General features: G+C 42.7%; 1 protein-coding gene across 1 annotated transcript in view; it reads left to right on the top strand.

Moving 5' to 3' along the window:
- LOC126278181 (actin, cytoplasmic type 5-like) overlaps nucleotides 1-25,165 on the top strand; it is a 209,037-nt gene extending 183,872 nt beyond the window's left edge. The window contains exons 2-8 of the mRNA XM_049978090.1: nucleotides 2,602-2,870; nucleotides 12,355-12,594; nucleotides 14,792-14,930; nucleotides 19,231-19,466; nucleotides 22,382-22,621; nucleotides 24,378-24,527; nucleotides 24,788-25,165. Of these exons, the coding sequence (XP_049834047.1) occupies nucleotides 2,745-2,870; nucleotides 12,355-12,594; nucleotides 14,792-14,930; nucleotides 19,231-19,466; nucleotides 22,382-22,621; nucleotides 24,378-24,527 (1,131 nt within the window). The 5' untranslated portion in view covers nucleotides 2,602-2,744 and the 3' untranslated portion in view covers nucleotides 24,788-25,165. The remainder of the gene's footprint in view (nucleotides 1-2,601; nucleotides 2,871-12,354; nucleotides 12,595-14,791; nucleotides 14,931-19,230; nucleotides 19,467-22,381; nucleotides 22,622-24,377; nucleotides 24,528-24,787) is intronic.
- The last annotated feature ends 1,177 nt before the right edge of the window (nucleotides 25,166-26,342 follow it).

Here is a 26,342-nt window from a genome sequence, read left to right as displayed (position 1 = left end):
CAATTCAAGTGAATAATTTTGCTACCCTGATTGCCTGAAGTGTATCCCATCGAACGTTTATGGGACATTATTGAGAGGTCAATTCAGGCACAAAATCCTGCATTGGAAATGCTTTCAGTATTATGAATGGCTATAGCAGCAGCTTGGCTCAAGGTACCCTCTGCCACACACCGTCAGGTGGCATGCGGAGTATGGATGTAGATGTAGATGTTTTGGCCGATTAGGTCCATTCCATGGTACAATGTTTGTTCCACAATGGTGCTGCTTTGTTCGAAGACGACGTGGCACTTGTTCACACAGCCCGTGTGGTCCAAGTATGGGATGAATTTCAGCTTCTCTCCTGGACGCCTCAGTCACGAGATCTCAATATTATTGAGACTTTGTGGTCTACTTTGGAGAGAAGGGTGCATGATATCTGTACACCTCCACCATCATTACCTTAACTTGTCACTATTACGCAAGCAGAATGGTATAAGATACTCTTGAAACCGCATAGGACCTGTACTAATCTATTCCGAGACGGCTGGAAGATGATTTGGATACCAATGGTCCAAAATATCTTCCAGCTGTCTCGGATTAGATAAATACAGATCCTACACAGTATTTACAGGAAAATTAAAGAGACCTTTGGAGAAAGGAGAACCATTTGCATGAATATCAAGAGCTTTGATGGAAACCCAGTTCTAAGTAAAGAAGGGAAAGCAGAAAGGTAGAAGTAGTATATAGAGGGACTATACAAGGGCGATGTACTTGAGGACAATATTATGGAAATGGAAGAGGATGTAGATGAAGATGAAGATGAAATGGGAGATATGATGCTGCGTGAAGAGCTTGACAAAGCACTGAAAGACCTGAGTCAAAACAAGGCCTCCGGAGTAGACAACATTCCATTAGAACTACTGACAGCCTTGGAAGAGACAGTCCTGACAAAACTATACCATCTGGTCAGCAAGATGTATGAGACAGGCGAAATACCCTCAGACTTCAAGAAAGAATATAATAATTCCAATCCCAAAGAAAGCAGGTGTTGAAAGATGTGAAAATTACCGAACTATCAGTTTAATAAGTCACAGCTGCAAAATACTAACGCGAATTCTTTACAGACGGATGGAAAAACTGATAGAAACCGACCTCGGGGAAGATCAATTTGGATTCCGTAGAAATGTTGGAACACGTGAGGCAATACTGACCTTACGCCTTATCTTAGAAGAAAGATGAATGAATGGTAAACCTACGATTCTAGCATTTGTAGACTTAGAGAAAGTTTTGACAATGTTGACTGGAATGCTCTCTTTCAAATTCTGAAGGTGGCAGGGGTAATATACAGGGGGCGAAAAGCTATGGCAGCAAAAACCAGATGGCAGTTATAAGAGTCGAGGGGTATGAAAGGGAAGCAGTGGTTGGGAAGGGTGTGAGACAGGGTTGTAGCCTATCCCAAATGTTATTCAATCTGTATATTGAGGAAGCAATAAAGGATACAAAATAAAAGTTCGGAGTAGGTATTAATATCCATGGAGAAGAAATAAAAACTTTGAGGTTCGCCGGACCTGGGTTGAGCAGTTGAACGGAATGGACAGTGTCTTGAAAGGAGGGTATAAGATGAACATCAACAAAAGCAAAACGAAGATAATGGAATGTAGTCGAATTAAGTCGGGTGATGCTGAGGGAATTAGATTGGGAAATGAGATAGTTAAAGTAGTAAAGGAGTTTTGCTATTTGGGGAGCAAAATAACTGATGATGGTCGAAGTAGAGAGGGTATAAAATGTAGACTGGCAATGGCAAGGAAAGCGTTTCTGAAGAAGAGAAATTTGTTAACATCGAGTATAGATTTAAGTGTCAGGAAGTTGTTTCTGAAAGTATTTGTATGGAGTGAAGCCATGTATGGAAGTGAAACGTGGACGATAAATAGTTTAGACAAGAAGAGAATAGAAGCTTTCCGAAATGTGGCGCTACAGAAGAATGCTGAAGATTAGATGGGTAGATCACATAACTAATGAGGAGGTATTGAATAGAGTTGGGGAGAAGAGGAGCTTGTGCCACAACTTGACTAGAAGAAGGGATCGGTTGGTAGGACATGTTCTGAAACATTGAGATATCACCAATTTAGTATTGGAGGACAGCGTGGAGGGTAAAAATAGTAGAGGGAGTCTAAGAGATGAATACACTAAGCAGATTCAGAAGGATGTAGGTTGCAATAATTACTGGGAGATGAAGAAGCTTGCACAGGATAGAGTAGCATGGAGAGCTGCATGAAACCAGCCTCAGGACTGATGACAACAACAACAAAACATACAGTATTAGGCATGGTAACGTGTTGTGTTTTTGGTGTTTCCAAATTTTGGCCCACCCCCTGTACAGCACAGTAAATTTTTTGAAGAGGGGTCGTTGGCTTCATATCACGTGTCCTCTGCGAAAGTTCACAGAGGTTTGCGGATTGTGGATGTAGATGAGAAGCGGTATTGGGGATCGGTTTACGGAAAAGCGGAATTTGGATCCACGTGTAAACGAAGTGTGAGTCGTTCATCTCCACAGCTGCCCCGGTCGGAGTGGCAGCACGAGCCGAACTGGCGCCAGTGAGACGTAGAGGGCCTTGTCCGCAGAGCGGCGCTGCGCTGCTCCGTGTGCGTATATGGCGGTGCGGCCGCCAGGCGTGGCGAGCGCCGCTATATAAGGCGCGCCTCCGGTGCTCCAGCCGCACTGCGCTTCCATCCAGCACCGCAGCAACACTTAACACTCTGCAGACATGGCCGACGAAGACGTCAGCGCGCTCGTCGTGGACAACGGCTCCGGCATGTGCAAGGCGGGCTTCGCCGGCGACGACGCCCCCCGGGCCGTCTTTCCGTCCATCGTGGGCCGGCCTAGGTACCAGGTGTGTATAGCTACTGTCCGGTGAGGCCGTCTCAAAATAGGACCCCTGCTTTGTTTCTAGTCCCCACGCCTCCTAGATAGCAGAATCCTCGTTGGATACTCGCACTCGAGCGTTACCCCTTTTTTATGAACATCTTTCTCGTGTGTTTAATAGTGAAACTTCTTGACATTCTGCCTCATTTTTATCCACCTTATGTGGGTTTCAATTTTTATTTACCTATCAACAAAAGCAAAACGACGATAATGGAATGTAGTCAAATGAAATCGGGTTATGTTGAGGGAATTAGATTAGGAAATGAGATACTTAAAGGACTAAAGGAGTTCTGCTATTTGGGGAGCAAAATAACTTATGGTCGAAGTAGAGCATATAAAATGTAGACTGGCAATGGCAAGGAAAGCGTTTCTGAAGAGGAAATTTGTTAAGACCGAGTATAGATTTAAGTGTCAGGAAGTCGTTTCTGAAAGTATTTATATGGAGTGGAGCCATGTATGGAAGTGAAACGTGGACGATAAATAATTTAGACAAAAAAGAGAATAGAAGTTTTCGAAATGTGGTGCTCCAGAAGAATGCTGAGGATTAGATGGGTAGGTCACATAACTAATAAGGTGTTGAAGAGGATAGGGGAGAAGAGAAGTTTGTGGCACAAATTGACGAGAACAAGGGCTCGGTTGGTAGGACATATTCTGAGGCATCAGGGGATCATAAATTTAGCACTGGAGGACAGTGTGGAGGGTAAAAATCGTAGAGGGAGACCAAGAGATGAATACACTAAGCAGATTCAGAAGGATGTACGCTGCAGTAAGTACTGGGAGATGCTCGCGCAGGATAGAGTAGCATGTAGAGCTGAATCAAACCAGTCTCAGGACTGAAGACAATAACTGAAGTAGGATTGGTTGAGTTTTAAACACACATGCTGCGCTAGTATGTGGAAACTGAATTTTATATACCCTTCTTTTGTTATAGATGCTTTCAAATTATTGGTTACTGCATAGTCTCGGGTGTCCTGAAATGGACACCCTTAGCTGCTTATAGACGTTGACATACGTCAACGAGAACAGATGAAAATGTGCCCCGACCGGGACTCGAACCCGGTCGGGGCTCACATTTTCATCTGTCTACGTTGACGTATGTCGACGCCTGTGAGCAGCTAAGGGTGTTCATTTCATTGTAACTTCATTCTAACGAGCTGTATGGTCACAGATAGTGTCCTTTCAGACATGTCCGAAAGAACAAATAATATCTTGGTATATACTGTTGATCTTCTTTAATGCGACGCCGTGCGTGCATGGAAAGCGTCGGTTCGTTTCCCGTTACGACCAAACTGGTTCTTAATGTAGAATTCTACATGCCCATTTGACAGTGGTCAAAGATTAGTACAGGGCGATATTACAAATCGATGTTAAAAAGACAGTGAAACACAAAGAACAAACAGCTAGTAGCGAAGGCACCGCGTTGGCCCCCGCTGACTTTTACTGCCATGCCCAATCGCTGCTCCGTCACTGCTGAAGTGTTGACTATTCTTCGTAGTTTTCTGTTTATGTTCATACATATCGACAAAACGAATAACTTCCTGGACTAATCTGGGGCTGCTCTGCTCAATCGGCAAGTAAAATTCCACTTGGAAAAATAATTGTTTATAATGGGGAAACACTCTTTCCGTTGACTCTAGCCGTCGTATAAAAGATCTGATGAGCGGGACTTACTTAGGGTGACTACACCTAGACATAGCGAAGACGAAACTGCAGATACCTGTGGACATATCAGAAAATGCGTCTGATAACCCATAAGAGAAACCCGGTAGGGCTTGATGACCAGCAGCAGAAAAATTTCCGTCTGCATTGCGGCAACCTGGTGCTTAAGATACTGCAGTTCACATAACGTGATATTCGTAGCTAAGTATCTTGTTTCTGGTGGTACAGAACGCATTGGAACTGGTCACAGCTTGACTATATCACTGAAATAGTAAAAATTCATATTAAACATCGCTACGTCCCAGTGGATCTCCGGTTTTGCCATTCACTTATTTTTTTTTTGTCATATGCGCGTTTGAACTAAATTTATCAACACCTAATTCACGTTGCATGTAACCCAGAAGTTAATGAAGTTTATACCGGTTGTTTCTTCCGCCACCGCATATTCGAATTACATTAAAACCTTGCTACTGAGCGGGGTTCCTTCTGTTCTCAGTCTTCTAATTAGACTTTAACCGATGTCTAAATATAATATAGTAATATTCAGATTAAATGCGCGAAAGGTCGGATTCTTACGATGCAGATGGGGTTGGTCATGGCAATGCGTCTGACGCTTTAACAAGATCCCCGTGTAGCGGTTTGCTGACATCTGCGCGCAGTTCTGGTTTTACTTATTGTGAAAACTTGAGTACCCATAAAGCGAGGCTAAGTATTGTCGCTATTACTCTTACATGGTACACGAACCTATGTAAAAAAAAAAGCGTAAATGCGGAGAACTCTTAACAGATATGTTTGTGTAATTAGGAAATAAAGTCGAAAGGTAATGCCTCTTAACATCGTTCATATAGTTGGAAATAATGGCACCAGCTGTTAAGACGGTTCACTGTCTGCAAACAACGCGAGTGTCAACGGAAACTAGACAACCTACAGGTACTGCCAACGAACTTTGATTTCCTACGTACTCCTGAACAACTGGCTACAAAACACTTCATGTAAAATCTACGAAATCGGAATTCAAACATTGTAATCTTAGTTGTATTTTGGATGTTCACGCTCTTTTAACTAACTTTTCCCGCTAACCACTTAAATTTGTAGCCATAAATGTGTGAAATAAGTCAAAGCTTAACTTGTGTAAATAACGCTGATAGTTGCAGCTTTGGGGCGTTCTCAAAATTTAGGTACGCTACTCCCTACCCCTGTAAAGCGCGAACCCCATCGAACCCGACACCTCTGACTATATTTTCATTACGGTCGCTTCCCGCCTTCTCTGGGAACTATACAACTTACAGCTTTTGGTTCGAAAGAAAAGCTTTTTTTTTTTAAACACTGAACTGAGCAAGGCTGCTAACATATGCCATCTTTCAATATTGCACAGCACTAATAATTTTAGTAACTGTCAGTCATATTTGACAAACTTTTAAGACATATTAAAACTAACATTGTTTTCTGTGAAACATGAATGTTCCCAGAGGATCATTCAGTCCTTATGTTTAAGCCCTCCCCCCCCCCCCCCCCCCCCCCCAATTGGCCATACTAGTGTGGGACCATCTTGCTTCCTGGGAAGAAGTGAGACACATAGCGCTCTGGTGAACCCCCTATTTATCTGAAGATATTTTCATGGAGTGGTATGTGCAGTGCTTGATTCGTGACGGTACCCACCGGGATGCCGTACCTATACCTCCTGAAGGGAGAAGACCAGAACCGCAGATCTTGATGTGGTACGATAGAATTTTCGCTGCAGTTGAAGCGTTATGAAACGTTTAACACATCAGGAATGCGTTAAAATGTTTAAAAGTATAAATCGCAAGACTCCTGGAATCATAGTAACGGAAGTTTATTTGTAAAGTACTAGAAAAACGTATTATGCCGGAAGCTTATGGGTATAACGCCTTTCATAGGGAAAGATTGACTGGTTCCACACAGTGTCATATATTGGCTTGGATTTTAAAAACTTTGCGACAAACTATTGCTTACGACAGTTAGATGTGTAATAGAAAATTTCAAGAGAGAACTTCAGTTCGGAAGTGGTTAATAAGGAAAAATACGAATATATCGTTACTGGTAGAGGGGTATTAGTAAAATTTAACGTTTTTATTCTGAAAGCGGTACTACTGTGGATGTTGCACGGAAGATACTACGGATATGAAGTTAGGAAACCGAAAGTTATTCAGTGAATGCCAAATTTTGTCTGGATAGGGACTGGTCTTAACGTCAACTGCTGGTAAATTAGCTGAAATATTTTGTTACACGAAAAAACAGGTGTGAAAGAACCCAACAAGACACTCAGAACAGGCCACAAAGACCCAACGGGACCGACCGGCCGCCGTGTCACCCTCATGCATGTCAGTCTACGAAACCGGAGCCGCTACTTCTCTACAAAGTAGCTCTTCAGTTGCCTCACAAGGACTGAGTGCTTCCCACTAGCCAACAGCACTCTGCAGATCGGACGGTCATCTATGCAAGTGCGAGCCTGTTACCACTGCGGCAAGGCCGTTCGCCAATGAGACCAAACTCGTCCTAAAACGGCTCCAGTACCCCCTAAATTTAGCTGTTGCACGCTCGAATAAGGGATTTTACTCTCTTTACATGGGTACCCGCTAACTTTATAAACTTTCGTTATAAACCTACTTCAGTACGAAACAGTAAACGTTTGTCATGTACAAATGTCTGAGACAGCCGTCACATGTACAAACTGATTAGTGCACGTGGAATGGGGTGGTAATTCATTCTGTGCCTATATATTTGCCCAAATTGCCGCCTACTATAAAAGCAAATGACTCGGTTTTTCAGGGAGACGTTAAAGTAATCAACTAATATTTGGTTAGATGTCTGTGGACTGCCATACAGAAAACTGATCTTCGCTTGAACAGTAATCAGGTCGTCGAAGGCTAGTGGCAGTGGGCGTGCGTCAGACAACACGAAATCAGCTGTGATCAAAACTGGAAACCGGTCCTACGTACGAGCAGGCGGTCGCAAAGATGAGTCAGCTGCATAGCTGGCTGCCGACCGCCACTGGTCTAAGGGACCACAGCTGTTCTCCCGCCTCGGCCACACACGACCAAAACAGGTCTAGCAGGCAAGCTACCTCGCTGTTAACCCAGTCGTTAATACGACAAATGAATGGTATTCCTGGTGGAAAAAAATCCACGGCTGCACTCCAATTTCGTTGATCAAATTAGGTTCACCCGGGCACATTTAACAAAAATTCCAACTTCAGACAGCAGGCGTCAATTTTACCGCTTCATGGACCTTGATCCACACCTTGCCAAGGCCACAAATTCTCGCTTAATTTGCCCAAGAAATCTACCTTCATTTTACTTTACCTCTAGCACACTGAACTCGCAATCGGGAGGACGAAGGTTCAATCCTGCGTCCGATCATATTGGTTTAGGTTTACCATGATTTTCCCAAATCACTCAAAGCAAATGCCGGGATGGTTTGAAAGGGCACGGCCGACTTCCTTCCCTAATCCGATGAGACCGATGACCTCGCTGTTTGTTCTCTTCCCCCCCCCCCCCCCAAACAACCCAACTTTCTCATTTTTAATATTTCGACCTTGCAATAACTGATAAATATTAGTTTATTAAAGTACGTATCTCAAGTGTCAGAAGCACGTAATCAGTTAAAATGATGTAGCACAGCCTATTCCAGGGAGGAATCCGCCCTAGGTCAACACACCTAGTTCTTGTGTTATACTGTCGAATTTCTTGGTTTTTCCTCTACGCAGATTTAGTAGTATTAGTTTCTCTCAGGTTTATTTTGCATATTTCCTTTAAAACTGCTATCCTTAGAGCTGTTCGGCAGATACATTGCAAAGTCAAGAGTGAAGACTGGACGAAACGACCTTTCTTGCTTATCTTGGTACAGGTCACGTAGATCTGAGTACCATAAGCAAATTTCCAAAATGTTGCTATTACGTTTTGTCTTAAGGAAGTTCCTAACATCCTGCATTACTAAAACTGCAGTTGCTAAGAGTCGAAGCAGGGAATTCATTAAGTCGCTGGACTCTATCGTTCGGGAACAGTGGTTCTACTTACTCAGGCTACGGGATTCCTATGACTCACGGCGACTGATAGGACGCTTCCATAAAAATTTAGCGTAAATTTTTCCTGCTCCATTTCTTGTGGTAGTTGCATGGGGCAACCGTTAAATCCTGTGATCCCACTGAGCACTTGTTGGCTAGGAGCCATTTTCTATGCAGTCATCCTAAAATAGTCGGTTTGATAAATATTTTTGAAGCAATGTTCTGTAATGGACGTAGTATGTCTCCTGGGCCTCTAGTCAGAACATCTGAGGTGAGCTACTGGGCACTTTAATAATGAATTATACAGTCTTGGACAACGTCTACGGAAGTAACAGCGGCTGTTGTATTGGATAAGTAAACCGCGAAAGGTCCCGTACTTCACTTGTCTATGCTTCTCAAGCGCGAGCATCAACAGATCTTAGGTGCTGCGGTGGCAACACCTTAGTGATTTAAATCACCGCTCTGCACCAACAATGGTGACTTTCACCTGAGTTGGACGACGCTCAGGTCTGAAAGGACTAGAAAGGTACTTCAGATACTTGACGTGAAGTGATGGTTAGCGCCTTTGTCTAGAATAATGCTTACATTTTCAGCCTGAAGCACATCAATGTGAATCATGGACTGAAGAAACTGGAAAAAGAAACAAATAGCAAGAGATACGGGATTAAAATGCTGGAAAATTTGGACTAATAAATTCTCCTTCTGAAGAAACTGGGAGGATAGTAATGTGGAAAAGTATAGGTGATAGGCCAAATCACAAGACAGCAGCATAATTCTGTCCCTAAAAGGAGCAACAGATAGCTAAAATGTATTGAAGGCAGATTCAAGTAGAGGGCGTTGATTGGCACTTGTTAGTAATTATATAAACGATCGTCAGTGTGTAAATGAAAGGCGGTATTTGTTCCCCAGACGCGTTCCGTCTGTTAGAGCACTATCCGTGGCCTGAAATACAGAATTTTCACGTAGCATTTTTCATTTATATGAACTGCTATTGCCGGTGAAGCTAATGTTCTGCTTGTGGCACTAAAGTTTTGTGGACGTATAACGTGTATGTAAAACAGCAGGCTGTGATTTGAAAGTGGTACAAACCAAAATGTCAATGTATCACAGGCCCCTGAAACTTGGTAAAAGTGCAATGCCCTTGGTAAACGCCTTCGTTCATGTGCAAACATACGGACACAACAAAATTTATAAGAGTAAGTTTGACATGCACATAAGTGCTACTCAGAGCTAGTCGGCACACGAGAATCTAGTTTGCTGCATACTTATAGCAAAGGTGGAAAATGCAAGCTGGATTCCTCTAGTGAGAAATCGGCTCAGTGTTGAATCGAAAAGCTGTACCATTTAACTCGCTGGTATCTCAGTAACAATACGAAATAAGATGAGTTGGGTGTCACGCAGAAAGTGGAACAGGGCTCGGTTGACCCATATGCAGTGCGCCCGCGGACGCCTGCTGCAGAATAATGGCCAGCCGGTGCACTCGGCGGTCGCGTTTAATTGCCGTGAAGGCGCGCGGCGAGCCGTTCTAATGCGAGCGTATAGCGATGCCGACGCACGCCGCATCCGGCTCTTAAAGGCCGTAACCGACAAAGCTGCGTGTCCGCTCTTCGGAGCAGAAACTCGCGTAAAGAGCGACCACCTGCTGAGCAGCTCGCTGCTAAGTGGTCTAGACGCTAATTACCTGAATCTTCATAACTACCGTGATAAGGCGATCAACTTGTTTCTTCTATTTCCACTGCATGAGCAAAACCTGAGACGCAGGGACGTGTGACAAATCACCACTAGTGTTGTCTCGCGCAATTTTGCCACGTGGCGACGTGATGGTAAAGGAATTGTTGCGCCGGAAGTCGGTCCTTCGTCATTAGAATTCGTTCAAGTAGTACTTAGTCTCGCCCTGTTTGGTGATAGGCATCTCAACGACAAATTGGTTAATACCTAGTATTAACTCAGCTGTCTTTAACGGGGGAAAATTATCAAAAGGTAGTTTAGGTGTTTCATAACTTCAGTTATGAATGCTCTAGTATCACTGGTGATAGCATCAGTTAGCAGAAGCGACAGAATTCAGATACTGGGTATGCTGCAATGGATAGTTCTAATAAGACTAAAAGCTATTTGCCTGCTGTTAGTGAAAACAAGCGATGCTGACGTCATATTAACTGGCAGCAAGTAAGCGTGTATATTAAATAGTTCATTATACACAATCAGCCACACGAGTTTGTGATAGAGGCCCCTCTCTAATCTTGTCCACCCGTTTGACCATCTACATGCGTGAATGTTCAAATACGTTACGTCATGTACAATAATCTAAACAGCTTTTGTTAGGATGTTTTCTCGGTGTAACATGCACGGGAATACATGAGACTGGCTAAATTATCACGCATCTAAATTTCATTTTCATTTGTCTCTTTCCTGCAATAACCACGTAGCTCAACATGTTTCGCTGGGCAAACCTCACAATCATAAGCACTTATAGAAAAGCCACTGGTTTAAGTCTAAATTGTTTACTCTTGTCTCATGACATATTTTAAACCAGTACAAATTACGTAGATGTCAAAGGCTCCCATTAACACGCTCAACTAAAATCTTATATTTCAGCGTCGGATAACTCTTAACTTAGTCAGTTTAGACTTGCTACCAGACCTTACTTGAAGATTGGAAACATTTTGAGTTACAGGGCGGTATTGCCTCTAAAGGAGCACGTCGAGACAGCGTAGACGTGTAGTCTATTTATTACACTTCAAATGTCAGACGTATCTTCATGTTCTCCACTATCCTGATCAGGGGACACGCTCTTGTCATAAAATCAGAACACAAATTATCTGTAAGAGTTCATATAGTTTTTCCTGAAGTTAAGGTATTACGAACTTGTCTATAAGATGAGCAAACTGCTTAGCTCTTTGTACAACTGCTAATATTTTAAACAAGCGAATCAACCGATTATAATTTGCATATTTCCACTCTCTCGGAATACTTTTCTGGGGTAACTCGTCACTTACTGAGTGCACAAAAGTGAGCAGTAAAAATGTTTACCGACATCCTGTAGGTACCTGGTCAAGAAACCAGACATTTAAACTGCGCTGCCATAACATACATATTCACTAATAAATTAATCATAAATTGAGAAGTGACTTCCACACCTACATTAGTGGGAAAAAATGTCGTTTACTACCCATTATTATAGCTGACAGTAGCTCAGAGTTAAATATGCAGCAATTAAATCCTTGACCATTTTCCTTGCAAGTCTGACAGATAGCAAAGCTAACCGTAAATCTAACTTACCATTTCTCATTGAGAAATTCTATTCCACCACACTTAAACATCTTGTTTAAGTGTTGCATGAGCAGGGCTCAAATGTGATTGTCAACATTAATCATGTATACATATCCTGTAAACTGACGCGTTGCACATAGATTTCGATGAATCACTCACGTGATCTAGAGAACATGTAACTAATATTGTGTTCACTGGGTGGTTTTTCCCAGCCTACCACGGTGCTAGGCCTCACCAAACGGTTTGAAGGACGCAAGTTCAACTGACTTCTCGTGGTTTGGTTGTTTGTGACATGAAGTATTCGGTTGCTGTTAAGAATAAGTTTGTCAATGTATGCTGTATACTGAAATGTGTAGGGAGGAAGGGGAAAGCATTCGTTTGCGCCGTAAAATCCACCCCCTCACTCCCGGTAACAAAGTTCAACGCAACTGTACGGTAGTAAATTTGAGTGTCCTCTAAATGTACAGCAGGTGGCTGATGTAATTACGGCTGGTTCCAGGGCATCATGGTGGGCATGGGCCAAAAGGACAGCTACGTGGGCGACGAGGCGCAGTCGAAGCGAGGCGTGCTGACGGTGAAGTACCCGATCGAGCACGGCATCGTGACCAACTGGGACGACATGGAAAAGATCTGGCACCACACTTTCTACAACGAGCTGCGCGTCGCCCCGGAGGAACATCCTGTCCTGCTCACTGAGGCGCCGCTCAACCCGAAGGCCAACCGCGAAAAGATGACGCAGGTACGTTCCGTGATCTCCATGTACACATCTCTTCGTGTAGGCTTTTCGTCCATCAGCATTTAATGTTCAGGGATCCTGCCCACTGCAAGCGGGTACTGTCCGCATTTACGTTGTTCCTAGCTTTACACCACAAAACAACAAATCTAGCAACCGCTGATCTCTCTGCTCAGCATTTTCTACATCTTATGGAAACAAAGGCTTCGTAGCCACATTCCTGATTGGTCAAACTACAGAAAAATCACAAGCGTGTAAATTGAAGCCGTAGAAAATACTTTGACTCCTTAATTGCTTAGTCCCATAATTATCTTCGGCACCGAACCCGTATCTTAAGTCTGTTCTCGCAATGTCTTTTCTATAGGTTAGAAAATTAGCTAAATACCTGCAACTGGGATGACGTATTCAATACTAGATATTTAAAGTATTGTGAAACAAGTTCTAAAGTTTCTCATAGCATCTTATCCACTTCTCCGAATCGCCTCTGGTACTTGGCTGTGAAATGACGAATAGCGTCTTGTCGGATTGTTATTCCGACGCCGTCTTTTATTAGTCATTAGTGGACGCTCTCACTTTGTCACTGATATTCCCTGAAATGAAATGTTAAGGGGGAAAAATGGCGGCTGTTCGGAAAGTTAACTTCAAAGCTTCATTTCCTTAAATAGAAATATTTCGAACGTTCTGTGAAGATAAATGCACCTTCCTTAAATATCGCTTCTGATACGGGAGTTTCTGGCATAGATCTACTTGGAGTTGTGTGCGTTTGGACAGGACTTAAACGAAGTTTGCTTACACTCAAATATAGTGTAAGAATAGATTTTTCGTAATGAAATTTTCACTCTGCAGCGGAGTGTGCGCTGAAAGGAAAGTTCCTGGCAGGTTAAAACTGTGCCGGATCTAGACTCGAACTCGGGACCTTTGCCTTTAGCAGGCAAGTGCTTGGTAGAGCACTTGCCCGCCAAAGGCAAAGGTCCCGAGTTCGAGTCTAGATCCGGCACAGTTTTAACCTGCCAGGAACTTTCAGATTTTTCGTATCTAGTGCGTTGTGACAAGTTTCTTTCGAGGGTTCAAAAATTTTCTTGAAGACGAGTTCACTATAAAAAATTGTCTTGTCATTTTTTCCACGTAAATTGTCACTCGAAACACCACTTTTATTAGTGACCTGTGCTATCATTGAGCACGTGATAGCTTGTGGTTTCTCATACTTTAACGTATTTGTTGTAAAACCTTCCTCTCGTAACTCACCATGACCACATTCTGGTATTAAACTCCTTGAACACGTCTGGTAATAAATGCAGGACTCACTAAGTTTGAGATTTCAACTGTACATGGACTCCAACCGAAACCTTACTTTTAGTGGGCAGTGCTATAACCTAATGAACTAGCCAGGCAACACTGAAAACCAGCCTCGCAACGTTGTTTCTGCCACTCTTTACTGCTTTTCACATTTCACACCTGCCCAGCATAATTTGCGGGTGCAACACTGCTGGAAAAGCATATCGTGAAGAAATAGCTTAGTCGCGGCCTAGGTGTAGTTCCCAGAAAACGATCTTTCACTCTGCTCTGAGTTTGCCTTACTTTAAACTTCCGACACTTATCCAATACGTTCTTTCAGAAATCCAGTCCAGTAAAACACTGGGAAGTACTTAAAGTTCGGAAGAGGTATTGACATAACAAACTCAGGAAGAGTGGTCCCATCTGGCGTAGAAAGCTCATTTGATGAGTCCACTGTCAGGGAAAGGCGAGGTTCGAGGATGGACCTGAAACGGCTTAGTTTTACTCAAGTACACCAGCTGCAGTTCTTATTTCTTTCTAGAAATGAGACTTAGGCTCATACTGCAATTAAATCTTCAGCTTTATGTATATACACATACAGGGTCACTAGTTTGAAAATGCACGTTACTGCATGGCAACACACTGCAATAAAACATGTTCTAAAGATAAAAATAAGATTTGATGTCCGCATTTCGGGTACTTCTTAATGTGGCAGGAGGCATCAGAATCGGTTATGTCAATATCATTTTATTGTAGTCTGAGGCACAATCAATCTTGTTCTCATTGTGCCTCATTCCTTCGCAATTAACGTCCGATCAGAATAATAGTACAAACTATTTCCCTGTCAGTTAAATCAGTAACGGTGGCAAAAAGCTAAACTTAACTGTCTGAGACAGATATGGGTGGTGACTCTCTGGTGCTGTTGCAGATAATGTTTGAGACGTTCAACACGCCGGCGATGTACGTGGCTATCCAGGCCGTGCTGTCGCTGTACGCGTCCGGAAGGACCACTGGAATCGTCCTGGACTCTGGAGACGGCGTGTCCCACACCGTGCCCATCTACGAAGGTACGGCATGCTTTTCCCACGTCTTCACATACGTTGTGGAGATAAGCACCGAACCACGATTTCTGGAGCAGTAATATTAACATTGTTGGTTACGAAATGCAACCACGTTTCTAGCCGAAAACTTCTCCATCTCGCAAGGCTGCGCAACTTTAATTTTGGGATTTGGTAGCGGGTGTAAACTCAGAGTACTGGTGCGTATGCAGCAATAACTTATGCGTGAAATCTTACCCACGTCGTGCGAGGTCAGCTGCTGTAAAAGGAACAAGAAGCGACCATAATCGGGGTGAAAGGTGTAAAACTTGCTTGGGCGTCGGCTAAAAAAAAAAGAAAAATGCTGAGAAGTTTACCACTGAGATAATAAATCTGTACTGAAAACTCTTAAATCTTAACATAAGAACTTAAATATGTTGCCACTTCTGAATAAGCTACACTTAACAAGTTTAATAGTCCCATTCAAGCAATTCTGAAGTAAAGACGAGAACTGAAGGTGACTTAATCAGCTGGGAGCGTCAATGTGGTCACACCAAAGGGACAGGTGAAACAGACCTTGGGTGTCCAAGGAAGAATCATAGTCAGGTATATGACAAACCATCATTAGAAGTAACATGTCTCATAAACATGGTCTAAAATGCGTACCATAAGATCTAGGAGCATTTACTCAGTAGTAATCTTTCAAAGAAGGGAAGAAAAGCTCTTAAGGTATGCGTTCTAGAAAGTCTTCATTAGACTTCATGCTTCGAAAGATGGTTCCTGTCATAACCAAGAATGATTCCTCCTGGGGCACCCTGTATTTAATGAACACATTACACAGAAAAATACATTAGATTTGTAAAAGATGCTGAAATGTATTAGCCATTCAGTGTCAGTTCAGGAAAAGTGCTTTAGTTTTAAGATCAATCCGTAAATCTTTAGACTGCTATTAAGTCATTGCTTTTCCACAAGGAAACAGTTGAAGAGTTTATACTGAAAGAATCAGTTGATTTTTATTTTCAGCATTAAGGTATAAATATAAATAAAACTTACAGTACGTCCATTTTTGTCGTAAATTCGTGCTCACAGTATTTACCCCCGCCTGATGATCACACTTTAAATATTTCTGGTGATGAAAAAAAAGAGAAACAGCCCTAAGTTTCTTACCACACTGGAAGAAACGCCTCATGCGTGGACTGAGTATAGATTGTAACAGTAAGTACTCTTCTCAAATCTTATAGTTCAGATGACTGATACCTCATCCGTCTTGAAGTCTTCGTAGATTACATATCATTGGACATTAAACGCACGTCTTGTTGGAGCCATCCTTCTTTCCTACTCGTATCATTAGGTTGTAGGTCCTGAATTTCATTCTGATAGTCCCGTGTACGTAAGGATCTAAAAAGTTATAGTCCGACTACACAATTACGTAAGTGGCGCATTCGAAGAGAACAGTCTGGGTATCCTCTAGTCCACAATCCTGCTGCGGTTCGGATAAGTCAAAATACGCGGGACAGTCAAATTTTTGTGGACAAAGCGTATAAATTCTGTAAATCAACCGTGAAACTGTGGCGGTATGTTGACCAAACGAAATGCCGTGTCTAGCCGTAGTGCCAACAACTTGAGCAATGCCGTACGGATCTGTCTGCGCACCGTACAGGGTAAATCTTGCGCCATTACTTTCGTATTTTCGGCAAGCTGAAGCGCCTGGGGGAGATTTTCGAAACACTCAGTTTTCGAAAGACTTCATGAAAAGGAGCGGATTTCTATGGTGGAGAAACTAAAACGTTGGGAAAGCATTCATAGTTTAAATACTTGACTGTTGAAAAATTAATGTAATTATAGGGTATCTAACGTAAAGCGTAGTGCAGCATTCCAATGAAAATTACCTGGCTAGTCGTGGGTAACTTCTTGAAGTTCGTCATAGTTTCCGGGCTTGCCTCTTCTTACTCCCTATCCCACCTCCCCAGGATTTTTCCTTCCAAAACATCTTATGAAGATGTTTGAATCACGTATCGCCGGCCGCGATTGTAGGCGCTACAGCCTGGGACGGCTACGGTCGCAGGCTCGAATCCTGCCTTTAGCATGCATCTGCGTAATATACTTCAGTTGTTTACGTTTACGTAAACAGTTCTAGGGACTGACCTCAGAAGTCCCACAGTGCTCAGCCATTTTAACCAGTTGAATTACGTATCAAAGTTAGTTCCTCTTAGTATCACTGTAATGCACTTTACTTTTAATTTCTTCTAGTACTAGTTGACTGACTTACGTTTGAAACCAGGATGTTACTGTGAATCTTCTCAACATTAGGTATAACTTCTAATGTTTCCCCCGAGCCCACCTTTCGCACAATAACTTCAAACGGTCAAAATATTGACTAATTTCTTACCCCTTCTAAATGGGTTGCTAATAAATTACCATTTTACCGTTTTACCATTTTACTATTTCCGAATGCTTAGTCCTTAAAGTTCTTTAAATACCCATAAAGTTTCAGCCACGCTATTTTAAAGTAGAAAAATTCAATTACTTTCGTTAGCATTTTATTTCCTGTCTCGATGTTAATCTCCTGCTCATCTACCAAGGTCCTGGTATTGATTGCCCAAGGCGTCAAAATTGGAGAGTGTTCATCTACACTTACTCCGCAAGCCACCCAACGGTGTGTGGCGGAGGGCACTTCACGTGCCACTGCCATTACCTCCCTTTCCTGTTCCAGTCGCGTATGGTTCATGGGAAGGAAGACTGTCTGAAAGCCTCCTGGGGAGTTATAAGTAGGGGCAGCAATATGATACCTCATCCACAAACGAAATCTAGACAAAGCTACACAGCGATGCAGACCGCCTCTCTTGTCGAGTCTCACTTGAGTTTGCTAAACATCTCCGTAACGCTATCGTGCTTACCAGATAGCCCCGTGACGAAACGCGCCGCTCTTCTTTGGGTCTCCTCTGTCAACCCGACCTGGTACGGATCCCAGACTGATGGGCAATACTCAAGTATAGGTCAAACGAGCGTTTTGTAAGCCACCTCCTTTGTTGGACTCCATTTTCTAAGGACTCTCCCAATGAATCTCGACCTGGCACCCGCCTTATCAACAATTTATAATTTCACTTCAGATCTTTCCCTATGCACTCGCAGATATTTTACAGAAGTAACTGCTATCAGTTTTTGTTCCGCTATCATATCGTACAATAAAGGATCCTATGTATTCGCAATACATTAAATTTGTCTATATTAAAGGTCACTTGCCACTCCCTGCACCAAGTGCCTATCACCTGCAGATGTTCCTGTATTTAGCTGCAATTTTCTAACGCTGCAACTTCTCTGTATACTACAGCATCATCCGCGAAAAGCCGCATGGAACTTCAGACACTATATACCTGGTCATTTATATATATTGTGAAAAGCAATGGTCCCACAACACTCCCTGTGGAACGCCAGAGGTTACTTTAACGTCTGTAGATGGTTCTCCATTGAGAACACGCTGTGTCCTGTTTGCTAAAAACTCTTCAATCCAGCCACCTAGCTGGTCTGATATTCCGTAGGATCTTACTTTATCAGACGACAGTGCGGAACTGTATCCAACGCCTTCCGGAAGTCAAGGAAAATGGAATCTACCTGGGAGCCTGTATCTAATATTTTCTGGGTCTCGTGAACAAATAAAGCGAGTTGGGTCTCACACGATCGCTGTTTCCGGAATCCATGTTGATTCCTACAGAGTAGTTTCTGAGTTTCCAGAAATGACATGATACGCAATAGAAACATGTTTTAAAATTCTAAAGCAGATACCAGATATAGGCCTATAGTTTTGAGCATCTGCTTGACGACCCTTCTTGGAAACTGGAACTACTTGTGCTCTTTTTCCAATCATTTGAAACCTTCCGTTCCTATAGAGACTTCAGTTACACGGCTGTTAGAAGGGGGGCTAAGTTTTTCCGCGTACTCTGTGTAGAATCGAATTTGTATCGCGTCAGGCCTAGTGGACTTTCCTCTGAGTGATTTCGGTTGCATTTCTATTCCTTGGAAATTATTTCGATGTCGGCCATTTTTTCGTTCGTGCGAGAATTTAGTAAAAGAATTGCAGTGCGGTCTTAGTCTGTGAAACAAAAGCAGGTGGAGTCTTTATTTTGATCACTTAGGATTTGCTTTCCATTGTATTTATTGTAGTTGGTATAAATAGGACATTCTTGTAGCGCAAGAAACCTCTTACCCTATGTTATCTACTGAGACAGGTCTAGAGGCAAATTGCATGAATGGATAATGTTAAAACATTTTGGACTGACTTTTGTAAGCGACGTTGCGGCGCTATTGGTGGTAACGGTACGGTGTGCTGCAGGGTACGCGCTGCCGCACGCCATCCTGCGTCTGGACCTGGCTGGGCGCGACCTCACCGACTACCTGATGAAGATCCTCACTGAGCGTGGCTACAGCTTCACGACGACGGCCGAGCGAGAGATCGTGCGCGACATCAAGGAGAAGCTGTGCTACGTGGCGCTAGACTTCGAGCAGGAGATGGCCACCGCCGCCGCCAGCTCCTCCCTCGAGAAGTCCTACGAGCTCCCGGACGGCCAGGTCGGCTACCTACCCCCCCCCCCCCTCTCTCTCTCTCTCTCTCTCTCTCTCTCTCTCTCTCTCTCTCTCTCTCTCTCTCTCTCCCCCCCCCCCCCCCCTGTGTCTGCGCGCGACGCAGCCTAGCATTATAGCAGCCCGTCTCAATCTTTTTGCTACTAGAAGTTGCACACACTTTAAAAACTGGCACGTAAATAAAAGTGGTATCCCTGTACTTACTAAATCGCCAAACCAGCACGAAGTGTTAGCTTTGTATATAACAAAAGGTTAGGGTCAGATTAGTTTGGACCGCAGCCATTTCCCTTTTTATCCCTTACCTCGGCTGCATCGGTAGACATTGGGGTTTTCCCAGGGTTTCACACGGTAAGCTATATCTGATCTATAACGAAATTTTCGCTCTACAGCGGAGTGTGCGCTGATATGAAACTTCCTGGCAGATTAAAACTGTGGGCCGGACCGAGACTCTAACTCTGGACCTTTTGCCTTTCGCGGGCAAATGCTCTACCAACTGAGCTACCCAAGCACGACTCACGCCCAGTCCTCACAGCTTTAATTCCACCAGTACCTCGTCTCCTACCGTCCAAACTGCGCAGAAGCTCTTGCGAACCTTGCAGAACCAGCACTCCTGGAAGAAAATTTCATTCTAGAAACAACCCCCCAGGCTGTGGCTAAGCCATGTCTCCGCAACATAATTTGTTTCAGGAGTGCTAGTCCTGCAAGGAGAGCTTCTGTGAAGTTTGGAAGGTAGGAGACGAGGTACTAGCGGAATTAAAGCTGTGAGGGCGGGGCGTGAGTCATGCTTGGGTAGCTTTTTTGGTAGAACACTTGCCCGCGAAAGGCAAAGGTCCTGAGTTCGAGCCTCGGTCCAGAACACAGTTTTAATCTGCCAGGAAGTTTAATATAAGCGCACACTCCCGTAGAGTGAAAATGTCGTTATAGATCAGCCCGTTTCATATCTGATCTAGTCTTATTGACCTGTTAAGGGCAGAGACTGATAAAGTAGTTTTTGACCCCTTACGCATCCAGTCAACCAACCATCAATTTCCGGGTACTACTACCGTGTACCACAACTTAATTTTAAACTGATTTGGCGCACTACTTCTCGCAATGGTGAGATACCATAAGTACCAGGTTTGAGAATTTGTAGCTGTCTTGAAATTTTTAAACGTAATTATGGGCCCTATTTGTCCCGATTCAATAAGTAAGATTTCTCGAGAATTACCACCTGGATTGGGATAATTACTTATTAGTAGTCTTTAAGTCGGTGACTGACAGTTCTACTGCTACCACAGCACCCACTTGAGCTCGAAGGCGCTTAGCTGGTCTCTAACACTGTCATCTGTACGTGCGATAAGTTCATATTGTATGCTACATAGTGTTAAAAGACGTTGCTTTTTATGATAGTGGCTCCTTAGAGCCACTTAATCGTAGAAGACACTAATATATAAATGTACTTCAGTAACAATTTACTGATACCTTGTACTTAATACGTTTAGAAAATTCTGAAGTTTCTTGATGGGTTCAGTTTAAATTCAGAAAGTGCGCTCACCTCAATGCTTGCCAAGTAGTCTAATTAGCTGCAATCTGATTTTTTGCAAGTATTTAATCACAAACGTATCTCGCTAGTGTCTGATTAGTTCTGTAGTCTTGATTGGGTACGAGGGGAGAAAAGTTTCCGGGCGTTTTATTCGTTATGTAATATACAGTGGTGGAAATAAGTTCCACTGCAACGGAAAATTAGTCTCTTATTTTGTAGTAGTCCGGTTTCTGCAAATATTTTACCAGCTAGCTATTTAAAGGGCCGCCTTGTGAAAGTAGAAACTACGAAAAATGCATCAATCTCAATCGGCATGAAGGCTAAACAGGCAATGTCACTGCCGAATCTACATAGGTCGGCGGATAATGGACAACATTAAGCTAGTGCTGCAAATGTGTATTTGCTTACGTACTAGTGCAGATTCCGTAAGCCAAATTGCGTGTGGAACATACCGAACTTTAGCATTCGCTAGCAACTATGACTGTAAAACTTGACGTCCCACTTTGTCTAGCCTAATTCTGTTAAATTGCAGAATCCATAACCTACACCCTACGTTTAGCTAATTTTCATGTAAGATTTGCAAACAGTTTGTCACGGAGACAACGTATAACGCGTAAATATTAGCACCCGAGCTATACTGGGAGTGCCTCTCTATTCCTTAACGTTAAAAATAAAGCCTACGAAGACGAAGTAGTCATATGATTCTACAGAATCTGACACTCAAATGAAAAAAATATTTTATTGAACAATAAGTGAAAAATAAAACGGAATGATATGAATGAAAATATCAAGCAGTCACTTCGCGTTTAAGACCTGCATAGCAGCTAGTTTTCTGGCCACTGAAAGTTCACCAGCAAGGGTGACATTTTGCAGAATTTCTGTTCACCGGGTACAAGTAGTCGCCAGGTACTCGCTGTAACGAAACAGCCAAAGCTCCAAATAAGAGCTGCACATGGGAAAGAGACATAGACATATGATCCCATGATGTCGACCAGCCCTCAGTGGCCTGAAAGCTAGCTAGTTTCAGAAGCAGCTACTGGTCGCAGTATTGTTTCCATGATTGATATGAATATTATTAAACTTCTAAACGTTCCACCGACTACGTCTTAATGAGACTTTCTAGACTAAATCTCGCTGTAACAGGTTAAACCCACGGGCTGCAAATTTTGCAGAGGAAAAGCCAGCACAAAATCGATTTAACTTTAAAAGTTCAAAATTGTAAATTTAAACAGCGAAGGAAGTTGTATGCAGCCTGATTTTACTAAAATGTAGGGATTAAGATAGTAAAAATATTTCTACAGAAGGAAAGTAGAAGACATTGTACGCGCGCGCTCGAAATGAGGGCCACAATACAGCTAATGTGAGGGGTTTGCCTGCCCAGGTGATAACAATCGGCAACGAGCGCTTCCGATGTCCGGAGGCGATGTTCCAGCCGTCGTTCCTGGGCATGGAGTCTTGCGGCCTCCACGAGACGACCTTCAACTCCATCATGAAGTGCGACGTGGACATCAGGAAGGACCTGTACGCCAACACCGTGCTGTCCGGAGGCACCACCATGTACCCGGGCATTGCCGACCGAATGCAGAAGGAAGTCACTGCTCTGGCACCGCCCACCATGAAGGTAACCTCCCGTACTTTCGCCACTTGCCAGCCAAATGAAGTGTGAATCCTTTCCAGCTCGTTTTTCTTGTGGAATCGGCTCGTGGAAAGTGAAGCTCTTCTCTCCCTCTACCAAATACGTAGTCGTATTTGGTAAGAATACAAATATTTTACTAGGCATGGGATGTTAGTTATAAGTAATCCTGAAGATATTAAGATGTAAACAGCATCTGGCTGAAGTCCTCAAAATTCCGAACAAGCTGCAATGCGAACGGCTACCCATTCGTCCTGGGATGCCCGTAGATTCTCTAAATTTCCGTAAATGTGAAGTTTCTTAAAGACCACTAAACTTATTCATAAATTCTGACTTAATATGAAGAATTCACGTCAAATTACATAACTACAAAGTTAGAAACTTTCTAGTGTTTGGTCCTGGCTAATCACTATACATATCTCGTAGCGGCTAAATCCACCAGGTATTTTTATTTGTGATGTCGGGCTGTACGTTACAAGATATTTTAAATTTGCAAAGGATTGTGCAGTGATCTGAAGCTCTGGCAGATTTCAACTGTGCCACATAGGGATTGAAGCAAGACTTCGGCCTTCGGCGATCTATAGCTCTACCGAAACATTCTCAGCACCAAGACTCACTCTTCTCTACAAACTTCCTTCCGTGTTAGTACCGCTAGGTACGCAGATCTTCTGTGAACTACCGAAAATTTCCAAGATACGGGAAAACGACTTGTGGTAGTAAAACAGTCAGGGCAGGTAGCTTTCAGTGCTTGGTTAGTTGTCCATAGAGCCTGCAAAAGGCAGAGCTGTTCAGAGGTTCAGTGAGGCACTGCTTCAATCTGCCAGGAAGTTCCACAGAAGCATCTGACCGCTGAGTAGTGTTGTAATGTTTCTGCCGGATATAACCATCAGTTAACTAGACAAAAAAATTATCTAACACTGTAAAGGTGACAGAACCACTTCGGCTGCAACATTAAAATCGGCAAGTGAATGATTTTATCATTCACCACTGTTCCAGTGTGAAACACTACTACACTTTTCTCGCGCCGGAGAAAAATGGAAATTGATGCTGTGTGTGTTTTTGGTCTCGCTCGTAAACGTTCAAATGTCCCCTTCAATGGAAAACGGCAGCACAAATTTCTGCCATTCAGTATAAAGCTTCGCCCATACCCATGGAGCCTTAGTGTGAAATTGAATACATCATCTTCATGGTTACTCGGCAATTCACACATGTGCCTGGCAGAAGTTCATCAAACCATTTTCATACTACTTCTCTACCATTCCACTCTCGAATGGCACGTGGGAAAAACTTAAATCTTTCCGTTCGAGCTCTGATGTGGGTGTCAATAAAAAGCATAAAAAAATACGTGCAGTATCTGAATTGCCCTCAATTTTTTTCCGTGAGGTACTCTGACATAAGCAGAGGATAGCAATATAAAACTTATCTGAAACATTATAATTTTCTGTAGCACTGCAAGTAAATTGCTTAAGTGATGTATGCACCACCCAATTTTTTCATCTCTTCCCCAGTGCGATCTCTTCAGTGCTTAACAAATAAATAGCAACGACGAAATTGATTAGAACTATGAACAGATGTGAACCAGAAAAGATACTCACTTGCTCACACTAAGACTTCATAGGGAACTTCACAAGCTGTCGCTTCTCTATCTACTGTAAGACTTTTTCATGAAGTATAAACTACAAAAGTTGATCAATTTTGACGTGAGAACTTCGCCATGCTGACTGCCTTGTCTCCGTTCCTGCAGGTGAAGATAATTGCGCCACCGGAGCGTAAATACTCCGTATGGATCGGAGGCTCCATTCTGGCGTCGCTCTCCACCTTCCAGCAAATGTGGATCTCTAAGCAGGAGTACGACGAGTCGGGTCCATCTATCGTGCATCGCAAGTGCTTCTAGGTGAGTACTGAGCTCTTAGTACTGTACTTCAGAACTGGCTGCTTCCTTTCGCTACGGAAAACTGATTAGCTAGTACAGATTGTTGCACTTTGAAAAACTACTTCCAGTGCATTTTTAATCCGTGCAACAATCGCATTGCTTTTGTGGTTTTAGTTCAGGTACAGGGTGAAAAATAGCTTAACGCTGGTGAAATGTCTGAGACAGTGACAGTAAACTCGAATAATTTCTATAACAAAGCCTTGAAAAACATTTGTCCACAGGTTTGCTGATCGGTATGCGGCCCTTCCCGTGTGCTCTACGCCTAGAGCAGTGGATGCAATGAAACTTGAAGCACAACCTTCTGCACCCTTAACTAGTCTCCAGCGCTACAATGGTTTGCTGCAGATTACCACGCAGGTGTAATTGCGTCAATTCCGACGTCATCCTGCCGTCTTCCCTAAAAATACCTGCACCTCCCAAAGATCGAAATCTGCAGTCACGAGCTTAAAACGATACATACCTGTGACTCCTTCGAAAGTTTGCTGTTATTCATTCACTCAAGTCATATGCTTACAATTAGCCTTATTTATTTAATGAAAGCATGTTGTTAAAATATTTTGTATATTTTCTATTATAAATATATTGTTTGCAAAAGTTTTTTCATTGCGTCCCCAACCTCTGCATTTCCTCAACGTGGAAATTTCGCTTGAAAATACTAATTGGTAAAAAGTTGTGCACGTTCTAGAATGGGTTTTTAAAACCCCAAATCACGTGATAACTCGTGATACAGCAATATTGGCCAAGATTCTGAATGTGAAAACTGGTAACACTAAGGCTGGAAAGAGCATAACTTGAAAAATGCCTTTAAATTTTATAATCTTCGTAAACTGCTGTAGGCGTAATGGCAGTATGAGTTTGTAAAACAGCAGCTGTTGTCGTACATCTTAGCAATGTGTTAACAGTATTAGTCAAATAAGTGGAATTTGAAGGACAAAACTAACATTACTGTATATCTTAAATAGTTTTTAAAATGCTATTGTCAGTTACTGACATTAAATGAGTTTAGAGGTGAAAAAAATAGTAACACCTTTCCAAAAAAAGGTTACTCACGTCTGGGCGAAATCAGTCTATTGCAATGCCAATTGCTGATAAGATATAGTTCGTTCATAATATTCTTAGCTGGGAGCTGGGTTTGGATCTGAGGTATGGGAAGGAGGGGGATAAAAGCCATCAGTTCATTTGGGGATCACTTTCTCACACCATCTCTCCAGCACCATAATATAACTTGCCATAACCCTCACATTTCACATGCCAGATGCCTAGGCTTCGATAATCTCATATAAACTGGGCGTTAGTGCAGTGGTTTCCTTCACTGTACGTAGAGTAGCTACTGTTCCGAATAGCATAGTGCTAGACTCGGGTGAAACACTGAACGTACATAGAGTGCAATAAATATTTAAAACTTAGTTTGTAGACATGGTAAAAATGACAACAGATTGACTTAAATTTAAATCTTTCCCAACTGAGAAAAGAGTAATTCCATGTCAAATCAATACAGCTGCCATCCCCAAGCACCTGAAACTTAGTCAAATTTGGTGTAGTCACTCCACATGAGAATGAAAAATGTCAACTTTCAGAATTGTAGCACAAGTACAGCAAAAGTAATGGCTGAATGAAGCTCTTAAGTGTAGAAATTACTCTGCAAAAAAAATGGCTGTAACTTCTGTTGTAACAGAACTGCGAATCAGGTGAGTTTTGGAAAACACTAAGAACATATTTCTAATGGTGGCAAACATAGCCATTTTAAAACGGTCTATAATTGACCTTGAACAGGTC

The sequence above is a fragment of the Schistocerca gregaria genome, chromosome 6 (assembly GCF_023897955.1).
Source record: "Schistocerca gregaria isolate iqSchGreg1 chromosome 6, iqSchGreg1.2, whole genome shotgun sequence".
NCBI lineage: Eukaryota > Metazoa > Arthropoda > Insecta > Orthoptera > Acrididae > Schistocerca > Schistocerca gregaria.
The sequence above is the reverse complement of the archived record's forward strand: the minus strand, read 5'-3'. Positions and strand labels throughout refer to the sequence as shown.